Source organism: Hemicordylus capensis, chromosome 2 (genome assembly GCF_027244095.1).
Source record: "Hemicordylus capensis ecotype Gifberg chromosome 2, rHemCap1.1.pri, whole genome shotgun sequence".
In the NCBI taxonomy this organism is placed as follows: domain Eukaryota; kingdom Metazoa; phylum Chordata; class Lepidosauria; order Squamata; family Cordylidae; genus Hemicordylus; species Hemicordylus capensis.
The window spans coordinates 106,662,889-106,675,667 of record NC_069658.1 but is presented as its reverse complement, the minus strand read 5'-3'; the positions used below and the strand labels follow the sequence as shown (position 1 = coordinate 106,675,667).

The window sequence follows — 12,779 nt, the reverse complement described above, 5'->3', positions numbered from 1 at the left end:
CTTGCTACGTACGAATTTAGTGTATTTTATTTGTGTGTGTGTGTGTGTATATATATATACAGACATTAGCATTCCCTCCCAATCCCTCTGTTCTCCCCCATCAATACCATGGAGACTAACAATAGTTTAAGGAAATACAGTAGTTCTCAAGCACTAAAAAATTCCAGTCTTCAATCATTTTTATTAGTTTGTTTTTATTAGTAGGAAACAGTGCCTTAGATCACATTTCAAAATATGATTTAACACAGCTAAGTTGTGTTGATTTCAGGGCAAGAGTTAAGCACATGTTCAAATGTCTCCTATTAAAATCAATTGGATCACACTGGTTAAAAAGTACTAGATCACACTACATTCAACTGTGTAAAATTACTTTTTAAAAACCGTGATCCAAGGAAACCTTTTCAGAGTGGCTTGATGGTGTCTATATTGCTTTATTTGGGGGAACTTGGCATCTTTGAAGATTGCTCACCGAAGAAGGATGAATCTAAGTTTAATCTCCTAATGCAACCCATAGTAGCTCCTTATTTGTCATTCTTTCTTTTCCTGGCCTGTGTACTTTCCCTAGTTTCTCTGCCTTATAATGTTGAATCTTGCAAACATGCCAGTAGCAGATATCTGGTTTTGGTTGCAGCTATCAATTATCATTGGTCTGAACATGTTCATGTACAGTAGTTGAGGAGGTGGTGGTGGTGATGATGATGACGATGATGGGAAACTAACTATATTTGTAATTTATTCTACATGTTTTGTCTTGCCCACTTGACAAAATGGCTTGGTTTGGGTGGGCCAAAAAAGGAGAAATTGCAATAGCAATAAGTTATTGAGGAACTTCTTGAGGAATGCAGTTGCTGTATAGCAGGCCTGCTCAACTTAGGCCTCCCAGCTGTTTTTGGACTACAGCTCCCATAAGCCCCAGCCACAGGGGCCAAATGCCAGGGATTATGGGAGTTGTAGGCCAACATCTGCAGGAGGGCCGAAGTTGAGCAGGCCTGCTGTATAGGTTGTGGGAAAGACTGGTCTATACTGAACAAATGTAATGATTGGTAAAGGAAGTACTATGTTTAATGGGGCTTCTTTCCTTGATTCTTTTACAGCTCTTGCAAAACCTCACTTATGCAGAGAAAATGACTGTATTGTTGGTCTACAATGGATCTTATACATTAGAATCGAGCAAGTGGAATTTAAAGGCTTTCTATAGGAGACGGCGGCGATTTCAGCCATGATTAATCAATAAATATTTTAATGTTTTTTGGTTCCTAGAACAAAAAGTATATATATTTCACCTTTTATTATCATTATTTTCCTCTTGCAAGCACAGTTTAGGGGTGGGTGGGTGCAGGGGGGTTGATGAGATCAGGAGAGCCTTTTCATACCAGCAATCAGTTGTCTTTGGTGATGGATTGGGGAAAGAAATGTAGGCTTTCACTTGAAGTTTCCTTTCATAATTTTGGGAGCTTTGACATGTGTTTTGTAAATGTTTTAATATAGCTTTTTGGACTTATTGGTGAACTGGTAAATATTTTACCAAATCTGTTCAATAGGAACATTTGTCACCATCAATAATAATTCAACTCAAAGGAGAATACTTAGGCCATTTGATTACAGTGTCTGTAGTTAATAAGTTAAGCTGGGTTATAAAGACCTCCAATTGCTGCTAAGGTATTATCTTAAATTGTGCTCTGGAAGTGACAGTGGTTTCAGACACTTTCCAAAAACATAAAATATGCAATGTCTTTTTCTCTTAATTTAAGAGGAAGTTTTTTGTTTGACTAATGTTTGCTTATTTTATACAATGTGCCATCCTTAGATGGGAAATGTTAAATTTTACCTCAAATATTTTTTTATTAAAAAAAGCTAATCCCCTGCAGAAAAAAAAAATCTAGCAAACTTTTTAATATAATAAATTTATATTGGAAATTACTTTACTGTATCTTCATTACTAGCACTGCATGGCCTGAACAGAAAACTGACTCAATTTTTACATCATTCCAACATGAGAAAAACAAAACCAAAAATTCAGTGAACCTTTGTCATAAAGGTGGTAGCAGATTTCTTCAGACATGAATACTGTCCTCCAGAAAGTGAGCAGTAACGTTTGTTCCTGTGGAAAGTGGAGAAAGGTTTAGGTGCACGAGATAATTGCATTTAGACTGCAATCCTTAAATACACTTGCTAGACAGCAATCTCCATTAGCAGCGTCTGTGGGGACATAGCAGGTGCCCTTGTACCAACTCCCCCGGTCCTCTTGCTTTGTCACATAAGAGCACCAGTATTTCTGAACACTGGCAGTGCTCTGTAAGAGTGGAAACACATTTCTGAGGTCTAGTGACATATTCCTGCACTGTAAGAGCTTCCAGAGCACTGGCAGTGCTTAAAAGGGTTAGCACTCTTGTACAACAGTGCAAGCACAAGATGCTTAGGGGAGTTGTGCAGTGACTCCTGCTGCATTCTCATAGACCCTTCTAATACATGTATAGGCTGTCAGCCACTGGAACTTGCTTCTGAGTAAACATGCCTGGATTGCACTACACACATTTTTTAAAAAACCCATTATGGACTTAGTTGAGTCTTCATCAGCTTTGCTTTCACATATACATGGCTCTCAGCTTTTTGGGACTAGCTTTTAGTCTGCAACGTATGCATCAACAAAGCTCAAATCCTGGGTTTCAGTAGCACTGAGTGGCATAATTGCTGAACAGAATTGACCTTCAGAAAACCTAAAGCATGAGGCACCTCAGGCATTTTTTCAGACTTGTCTTTGGTATTAGGGATTTCTGATTTGAGGAAGGGAGATATATATCCATCTCACTACAAACCCAGCGGGCATTTTGTGAAAAGTCTTTCCAGTAGTTGGAGGACATTTAGTCATATGAAACTTTCTGTCTATAATGTATATTAAATATAAATATAAAATCTCACAGTGCAAACAAAAAATCAGTAAATGCCCTGCTTAATGCCTTTATGTCTAATTTTAAATTGAATATTGAGCACTGGTACGACTATTTATTTACATATCTAATGGTTCTTACTTCATTCACTATTTGCTTCCCCAAAGTCACAGGTTGAGAGCCCTTCTGCCATCAATATGGCGGGCAATATGAACTGTTGCCTTTATCATTTCCCTTTTCTGCAAGCTTCAAACTCTTGTTTTTATCATATATACATAGATAGTGCAGTGTTTCTTGGCAGAGCACAATGTGTGCGATTGCAACATGGTTTTGCTTGAGGAGTCTTTCATAATGCAGCTTATCTGTGGAAAACAGATTCTACTGAAACTGAAACACCAGCCAAATTACATGCTGTACAGACTCCAGATCATCATGTTTACCACCAGAGGCCACTGTAATACCAACTGCTGGGTGGCTTCTTTGCAATGCCGGTGATAGGACAGTGCAATCAGTTGAGAGGAATGGGGAAACCATGTCCTCCACCTTCAGTCCGAGCAAAACATGTGTGCTACTCAAAACTGTTTTGGACTGTGCTGTTTTTTCTCAGGCAACAGCCTCTCTGTCCACTGTGTAGCATTCAGAAGAGTAATTGTGAAAAAAGGGTGGTGTGTTGCTAGGCAAAGCTGAGCCAGGAAAAGAGGAATAAAGTTGGGGAGATGATGTTGCTTGCAGGTGAGAGGAAAGCAGGCCTCCTTCAATACTGGAAACTTTGGGAGAAACTGTGTTACCCTTAGCAGTTTTTTCACCCTTTTCTGCTTAACTGCTAAGACAGTTAAGTAATTAAGGTACTACCATGAATGCAGTTTAGCAAAAATAGTGGAGTGGAGTTCTACAGCAGCTGGGTGTGAAGCCCAACAAAGAACAGCAGATTGCGAGGTGACAGGCTATTTGCACTGGTAGTACAATATAAATAAAGTCTTCATGAAGATAGAGGAAGTGGGTTTATGTGGTGGTCTGTTTGTCGCTTGTGCTATCCACTTAGCACCCTTGTTATCTTCTGTTTCAATCTAAATTCTGTGTCACTGACATCTGTATTGTTTTTAAAAACATTCTGGACTTCTAAAAGGAAGACTCCTGCTGACTACAATATTACTGTTGCCTAGCAGTTGGTTGGGCCAGTACATGTATGTGTCTTGGGTTGTCAAGAGATGTGGAGGTGGGAGATGACTCTGGGGCAGCTATTCCAGTGGTGTTGGGGAATCAACAAAGATGTGTTGATAGATCAGCAAGCTGTTACAGGGAAGGGAACTCGGAAATTTAATTGCTGTTTCCCCTTCCAGCTGGCCTACCATCTTTTGACCTTGGAGAGCAGTGCCAATAACCCACAGAACCTCAATTTATTACTCTGTAATGCCAGGTCAACCCAAAATAAGTCTGAGATAATCCATGACTTGATTATAGATGAATGAGAGGATCTGGCATGTGTTACAGAGATGTTTCATAAGGTCCACTTTCAGACCACTCGGGAGAGGCTAGTGGTCCACTTTGGTCCCAGCAAGTTACTCCATGGTAGATCAGATGAGAAGATGTGAGTGGGGAGGTAGGGTGGTTGTGATCTGTATAAATCCTTCTCTGTTGGTGTGGCAGGCACCCATCATGTGTTATCCCCACCCACATGCTCCAGAAGGCTGGACTGTACATATGAAGAAATCTCTAATGGGCCACATGTGGCTGGTTCCTGCCTTTGCTCTAGATGGCCGCAACTCACTCTTAGCTCAGCCTTTGGCCTACCTCTTGCTGGCTACCTTTATTCTCTTTCCATATTTTCTGTTTGTTTTCTCTCTCTCTGCTTGGCTCCCCGCCACTGATAAGATTGAGCCCAGAACAAAACTGCCCCCACCCCACAAAGGGAGACCAATAGAAACGTATAGACACAGGGAAAACGTACCTTTGCCCATAGAAGCAACAAAAAGAACAGACACAAAGGAGGTAAGCAGCAGACTACAAGTAAGAATGCAGCTGACTGAAATACCCCCAGCAGTAGATCCAAACAACAAAAAACCCAGGTGAAAATGGGTGACCTCCGTTACACCAGCAAGAAGAAACCTTCACAGTGAGTACCAACATTCCTTTTTCTGCTGTGTAGGAGAATGGGTGTTCCCATGGGTGGGAACAAGCCCTTTCTCGGATGTACTGCCTAGGAATAACCTGTTGCAGAATCCTCTGTCCAAATAGCACTCTAGCAGAGGTGTGTACATCCAGTGTATAATGATTCGAAAAAGTAGAGGGTGATTTCCATGTAGCAACTCTACAAATCTCTTCCAGAGAAGTATTGGGAGAGAAAGCTGCCACATGGAATGCACTGTAATCGGCTTTACTTGAGGTAAATGTTGCAGCTCATATGTCAAAGCAATACACACCTTGAGCCACCAAAACCTTCTGACCCATAGTGGATGTCTGGGAGGACACAAGCAGAGAAACCTGTGGGAGGAAAACTGTCCTTGAAATATAGATACATGAAACCCTCCATACATCAAGTTAGTGCCACTGCTTTTCCTTAGCACGACTAGGATTCGGACAGAACAATGGTAAGTATATGTCCTCTCCTGTGAAAAACGGAGTTGACCTTGGTCACAAATGATGGGTGGGGAATGAGTCTGACAGCATCCTTTGAGAATATACAGAGGTTATCTTTCACTTAAAGTGCCTGTAGCTCGGATACACTGTAAGCAGATGTGCTTGCCACCAAAAAAGCCACCTTGAGAGAGAGATTCCTGGGTGGTGCCTTATGGAAGGGTTCCAATGGAGGCTGGTGGAGTACATGAATGGTCTCTGGACCAACACATGATGCTTGTCACACACTCAATTTGGTCTTTTGCTCTGATCAGGGTGTTGTTGTGTGGGTGGGGACCCCTGTCATCTTTCCCATTATCATGGATGGACCACCATCTGGTTGAGGTAGGACTTGCAACTTCAACCCACCTCTGCAGGGATGAAGGATGTTGGTTCGCCCAAGAAGGTTATTTGATCCAATAGGATTCCAAGAAGACTTAGAAGAATTCAGAGTTGGCTTTGCTAGTGGTCCTGTTGATTCTCTGGTGCAAACATGGAATAATGAACTCAATAGAGCAGTAGACACAACCGCTCCTAAGCGTCTTCTCTGACCTGCTTCAAAATCAGCCCCATGGTATTCAGAAGAATTCTGGGAGCTGAAGTGATGAGTTAGATGACTAGAGCGCAAGTGGAGGAAGACTCAGCACAAATCTGACAGATCACAACATAGAGCACATTTGAAAATCTGTTCTCTGTCAGTGCAGGCAGCAAAGAGGCGGTTCTTTTCTGCTCGCATTACTTCCACAAATTCACATCCAGCAGAGTTGTCTAGGGTTGTGAGGGAGCTAGTATATGCCCCCTACCCCTTGAATTTGAACTTGGAACGATCAGTCACTCGCTGTGATGGCTTCAATGATTTTTTTTTTAAAGTTGGCAGATAAAATCTCCCATATTTGGGCTGAACTGGATTCCACAGTTACTGAAGAGTCTACTGTGGAGGTGCCCACAACTCCTCTTATAAAATTAGACTGGATCACTTTCCGTTTGTGTCTCATGAGGATGTAGACAAACTGCTTTAGACTCTGCATCCTACAATCTGTTCTCTTGTCCCTTGCCCACCGTGCTTATTTCATCTGGTAATCGTATTATGAGAGGGTCTGGTAAATATTATCAGTGCTTCTCTGAGGGAGGGCAGGATGCCTCCTTGTCTTAAGGAGGCTGTTATTAGACCTTATTTGAAGAAACCTGTGCTTGACCCCTCAGGGTTAGCTAATTACAGAACCGTTTCCAATTTTCCATGGTTGGGCAAGGTGACTGAGCAGGTGGTGGCCTCTCAGCAACAGGTAGTTTGGGATGATACAGATTATATAGACCCATTTCAAACCAGCTTCCAAGTGGGCTATGGGCTGGAGATTGCCTTGGTCGGCCTGAAAGATTATCTCCAATTGGCTATTAACAGAGGGAGTACTACTCTGCTGATCCTTTTGGATCTCTCGGCAGCTTTCGATAACATCAACCATGGTATCTTCCTTGGTCGCCTGAGGGAGGTGGGATTGGGTGGCACTCTTTTACAGTGGTTCCATTCCTACCTCTCTGATAGATTCCAGATGGTGTTGCTTGGAGGTTGCTGCTCTGCAAAGTGAGAAAGTATGGAGTTCCACAAAGCTCCGTACTGTTTCCAATGCTCTTTAACATCTACATGAAATTGCTGGGATAGATCATCAGGAGATTTGGTGCAGGGCATTATCAATATTGATGACACCCAGATCTATTTCTCCATATTAACCTCATCAGGAAATTACATAACTTCCTTAAATGCCTGCCTGGAGATGGTAATGGGCTGGATGAAGGATAATAAGCTGAGTTTGAATCCAAACAAGATGGAGGTACTGACTGTGGGGGGTTGGGACCCAACAGATTGTTTAGATCTGCCTCTTCTGGATGGGGTTACACTCCCCATCAGGTACATAGCTTGGGAGTGCACCTGGATCCAAAACTGTCTCTGGTTTCTCATGTTGAGGCAGTGGCCAGGAGTGCTTTTATCAGCTTTGGCTGATACATTAACTATATCCATTTGTGGAGGTAAATGGCCTTAAAACAGTGGTGTATGTGCTGGTAACCTCCAGTCTTGGCTACTATGTAATGCACTCTACCTGCGACTGCCTTTGTACATAGTCCGGAAACTACTATTGGTAAAGAATGCAGCAGCCATACTGGTCTCTGGAATAACCTGAAGAGACCACATAACACTGATTTTAAAAGAACTGCACCGGCTTCCGGTATGTTTCTGAGCAAAATACAAAGTGAACATAAGAATAGCCCTGCTGGATCAGGCTCAAGGCCCATCTAGTCCAGCATCCTGTTTTGCACAGTAGCCCACCAGATGTCGCTTGAAGCCACAGGCAGGAGTTGAGGGCATGCCCTCTCTCCTGCTAATTCTCCCCTGCAACTGGTACTCAGAGGCATCCTGCCTGGTTATTACCTACAAGTGCTGGTTGTTACCTACAAAGCCCTCAACAGCTTAGGTCCAGGGTCCTTAGAGAGTTCCTTCTCTTTCATGAACCCTGTCACCTATTAAGATTATTTGGAGAGTTTTGGTTATGATTGTTACTGGCTCATTTGGTGGCAACTCGGGATTGAGCCTTCTCTGTGGCTGCCCCGGGGCTCTGGAATATGCTCCCTGTCAAATTAAGGGCACGTCCTTTTCTGTTTGCTTTTCGGAAGGCCCTCAAGACATACCTGTTTTTTCAGGCTTTTAACTGAAATTAATTTTAAACTTTTTGATTGTTTTTATCCCATGATATTGTTTTAACTTTTTATTCTGTGGAATTGTTTTAATTAACACCCCTGCTGGATCCGGCCCAAGGCCCATCTAGTCCAGCATCCTGTTTCACACAGTGGCCCACCAGATGCCTCTGAGAAGCCCACAGGCAAGAGGTATGCGCATGCCCTCTCTCCTACTGTTGCTCCCCTGCAACTGGTATTTGGAGGCCCCTTGCCCCGAGGCAGTTTTTACTCTGTTTTATATTTGTTTTTAGATTGTGCACACCACTTAGAGATGCACATATTAGGCAGTATAGAAATATGATAGATAGATAGATAGATAGATAGATAGATAGATAGATAGATAGATAGATAGATAGATAGATAAAAACTGCTACTGGTGAATTGTTTCTAGCAGGGGTAGGCACCTTTGGCACTCCAGCTGATGCAGGACTCCATCATTACCAGCCACAATAAATGGGAAAATAACACAGATAGAATTTGCATAATATTTGACATCACACTGTGTGCAAATATGCAGTTAATTTATGGTTATGCATTTAATTAAGGTAAACCAATAAGCATTTCTTCACCTATGTAAAAAGTTGTGTTTATGGCAACATCCCTTATAAATTATGATAAGAACACCTTTTCTGTGCTAAAAAGAAAAACAGTTCTGTACGCAGAATAAGTTCTGCAAGTCATACATATTACATGGTGTATTTCTGGTTCCAACGTTTTGTTGACTATAAAAGATGTCTCTGCATACCAAAAAGCATAAATTATTTCTTTTTAAAAGTTTAAACTAACGTTCTGAAGCCAAATTTGCAATGCATAACTTTCAGCATTGATAATGTGTGTGCTTGGAAGGCAAACCATTCAAATTCAAAACTGCTATCAAAATCTCACAGTTGCTGACATGGAAGCCTTCCACAAATATCTGATGGAAAATAATATTGAATCTGAAAAATGAAGCTAAAGGCAAGTGAAAGGACTGGTTTCGCAGGATTGGGTTTGCTGGCTATAAACTAGAGCAGTGGTTCCCAACCTGGGTTCCTCCAGACGTTGCTGAACTACAACTCCCAGTATCCTCAGGTACAACTTATTATGGCTGGGGATGCTGGGAGTTGTAGTTCAGCAACATCTGGAGGAACCCAGGTTGGGAACCACTAAACTAGAGGATTAAAAATTCTGGTGAGATAATGGTCAATGCTGAAGGAGCAGAATCTTCAGTGAAGATAGAGTAGAAGGAAAGAATTGAAAAAATGATGCAAGGGACTATAAAGGACAATCTAATATTGATGGACATCCAAGGAAATGCAAAACTAAAGAAATGCCTATGCCTGTATAAATGCTGCTGATACTGTACTCTCTATTTCATTAACTAAACATCCAGGAGCAGCACCTAGAACCTTCATCTTGGAGCTGTGGCTAAAGACCTCTAGGCTAAATCCTACCCAGAGAAGTTGAAGGTGAGGCTGGAGAGTAACAGAACTTAGAGATTGTGCCTTCAAGTCAGTGTCAACTCCTGGCGACCACAAAGCCTTCTGGTTTTCTTGGTAGAATACAGGAGTGGTTTAACATTGCCTTCTCCTGCACAGTATGAGATGATGCCTTTCAGTACCTTCCTATATCGCTGCTGCCCAATATAGGTATTTCCCATATTCTGGGAAACACACCAGCAGCCTCCTGCTCTCTAGGCAGGTTGCTTGCCTGCTGCGCCATTAGGTGGCCCTAATGCGTGTGGTGGGCGATTTAATAAGTGGGTGTATTTTGGTGTGGTTGATGACTATTTTAACCCTGTTAAAATAGATAAATAATCTTAGTTCAGATTCCCTATTGTAACTAAGCTTAAGTATGTGTAACTGAAACAACCACATGTTCTTCACATTTACACATGACTCCGTTCCCCTCCTCTTGCTTTGTTGTTTCCCTTGTTAATATTTAGGCTGAAAATACCCCTGGGGTAGAGACCTGATCTCTCATTCTTGGCAAAACACCACATTCATAGCAGTACTAGATTAGGAGTATTGTGCCACCATCCATTCATGCCCTTGTAACCAAGAATTGATTACTGTAATGCAGACTATTTGGGGATCTCCTGTAAATCCTGTCTGTTTGGGCTTTACATATCTCAGGGAGCTCCTCTTCCTGAGGCTATAGAATGCATTCTCTTTCCCACATTGACATGCAAATTAGCACATCATTGCTGGACTTTAGAAGTGAATTAAATGGGTACCTTTCAGCAGGAGCTTCATTACATAGTCCCTCCATAGAGACTAGGACTAGGTGGCAATCGTTATGTGAGACTAAGTGCCCTTGAGCTCAGTGGAGCTCAATACTACTGAATAAGCATGCACAGAATCTAGCCTCTAAATGGAGCGGAGGTGTGTGGATAGTTGAACCATTGTGATTTGGTGGTTGCTGTTGATCTTCTAGCTGTTAAGAGTTAACTATTTGTATTTATTGCTTGGATTATTTTTATTTTTCAGTCTTGTGGTGATCTGTGGACTTCTTATTGCCTTATTTGTAAGCCACCTTGTTCCACCTTGGGGAAGACCCAGTAAGACATTAGGTCTGTAGGGGAATGCTGGGGGGAAAGGAAATGGAACTCTTTTAAATTAGTTTAGACAAGCAAGTGTGATGAAATCCTGTATTATATACATAAATGGTGCTTTTATCATGAGGGTTTGGGTTGTGTGGTTGATACAAGGCTAATGATGAGTGCTAAGTTTTACTAGTACTGAGACTGAATTAGTTTCACAAATGTTGTGTGTGTATGTGTGTGTGTGTGTTGTCAGCCACTATCCAAAACAAAGTGCTTGGAGAAGAACGTTGCATGAGCACAACGGTGTTTCCCTACACCTGGAACTGGTGTTACACACTAGTGTTGCATGATTGCAAGAATGCTTGCACAAATCCAAATCTTTCTCTTTTACAGCCTCCTCTACTACTTCTAGAATGCTCTCTGAAAAAAAGCAAGTTCTCATCAGGTACAAAGCTACTCATAGCTTTATACCTGACAAGAACTTGCTTTTTTGAGAGAGGCATAAAAGAGAAGGATTTGGATGTTGGCGCATGTGGATCAGTGCTACTTTGTCAAGACAAACTTCCACTTCAGAAAGATCAATTTTTAAACAGAAGTCACCAGAGGTGGGGGTAGTGTGTGTCACCATGTGAACTTATTTGTTTATGCATCACATCAATCTCCATATTATGGACTACATCATTCCTCTCATACCATAGAATTGTTCCATTGTTGATAGCATTTTCAATTTTATTTATTACATTACATTTTATATCCCACTCTTCCTCCAAGGAGCCCAGAGCGGTGTACTACATACTTGTTTCTCCTCACAACAACCCTGTGAAGTAGGCTAAGCTGAGAGAGAAGTGACTGGCCCAGAGTCACCCAGCAAGTATCATGGATGAATGGGGATTTGAACTCTGGTCGCCCTGGTCCTAGTCCAGCACTCTAAACACTACACCATGCTGGCTCTGGCAATTGTTTTGACTTAGATTGAAAATATTTTCTACTATAGATCTATTGGACAAAGTTGTGCTTGTTTTTTCAATGTATGTTTAGTGGACAGTTTGGTGGGGGATATCTTTGTTTCCTGCTGAATATTGCCAAAGACCATACCATTACCATGGTGCAGCTCCTAAACATTTATTTCAGCTCTTAGGGTTAGACCTTCCTGTGTTTACCTAGAAGTTTATGACAGACACTCCCTTTTGCAAAATAATACATTTCCCTCAGAATTAACCATGTAATTACATGGAACTCACTTTTAGATGCTTCAAAGCATTAAAAGTTAAACATTTGCCTACCCCATTAGGATATCCAGTCTAGAAATGTTTACTGTAGTGAATGCTCCATTTTCATCATTCCTATGGCCTGTTCACTCATGCACGTACATAATTTGATTCCTTATTGGTAGATTACTTGATGCTCTTGCTACTGTACATGTGGCTTAACTCCACTGAAAAGCATTGTGGTTAAGGAGATGTGGGCTTACATGAAAGGGTGCTTGATGATCTGTGATGGCTCATTCACACTTCCAAATCTTCATGTAATGCCATAGTTATTAGGCAATGATGTGTGTGAACAGTGTCTTAAACATTTTGCCTCTGATATGGCAATAAAAGTTGTTTTTAAACTTCATAAGTGACCACCCCACTTCTTTCACAGACATAAATAGTTTACTAATGAGTTGAATATAGATTTCCCCAAATAACTAATTTCAGAGGAGTTGCCATCTTAGTTTGTTGCAGCAAATACAAGGAAGGTTGTGTTTCCTGCAGTTGTGGTACCTTCAAGTCTTATTATGGCACAAGTGTTTGTGGACTAAAGCCCATTTTGTCAGATGGATAAAGTGGCAGCATCAGTCAGCAGATATATGTATACACACACTCTCACTCACTCACTGGCACAGAAGGGCTAAAAGGTCATGAAATACAAGAGGTGCAGTAAGTCTGTGGCATTTCTATAAATGTCACAAACCCACAGGAACTCCAGTATTTCTTGGCCTTTTGGCTTCAGAGTTAAAATTTATTTTTACTATGTGTGTTCAC

At 41.5% G+C, this 12,779-nt stretch overlaps 1 protein-coding gene across 3 annotated transcripts in view; it reads left to right on the top strand.

The window, feature by feature from the left end:
• The window catches only part of SMC5 (structural maintenance of chromosomes 5), a 101,596-nt gene extending 99,676 nt beyond the window's left edge, over positions 1-1,920 (top strand). For all 3 annotated transcript variants that reach the window (XM_053298092.1, XM_053298094.1, XM_053298093.1), the window contains exon 24: positions 1,095-1,920. In XM_053298092.1, the coding sequence (XP_053154067.1) occupies positions 1,095-1,223 (129 nt within the window). In that variant the 3' untranslated portion in view covers positions 1,224-1,920. The remainder of the gene's footprint in view (positions 1-1,094) is intronic.
• Positions 1,921-12,779: the final 10,859 nt, after the last annotated feature.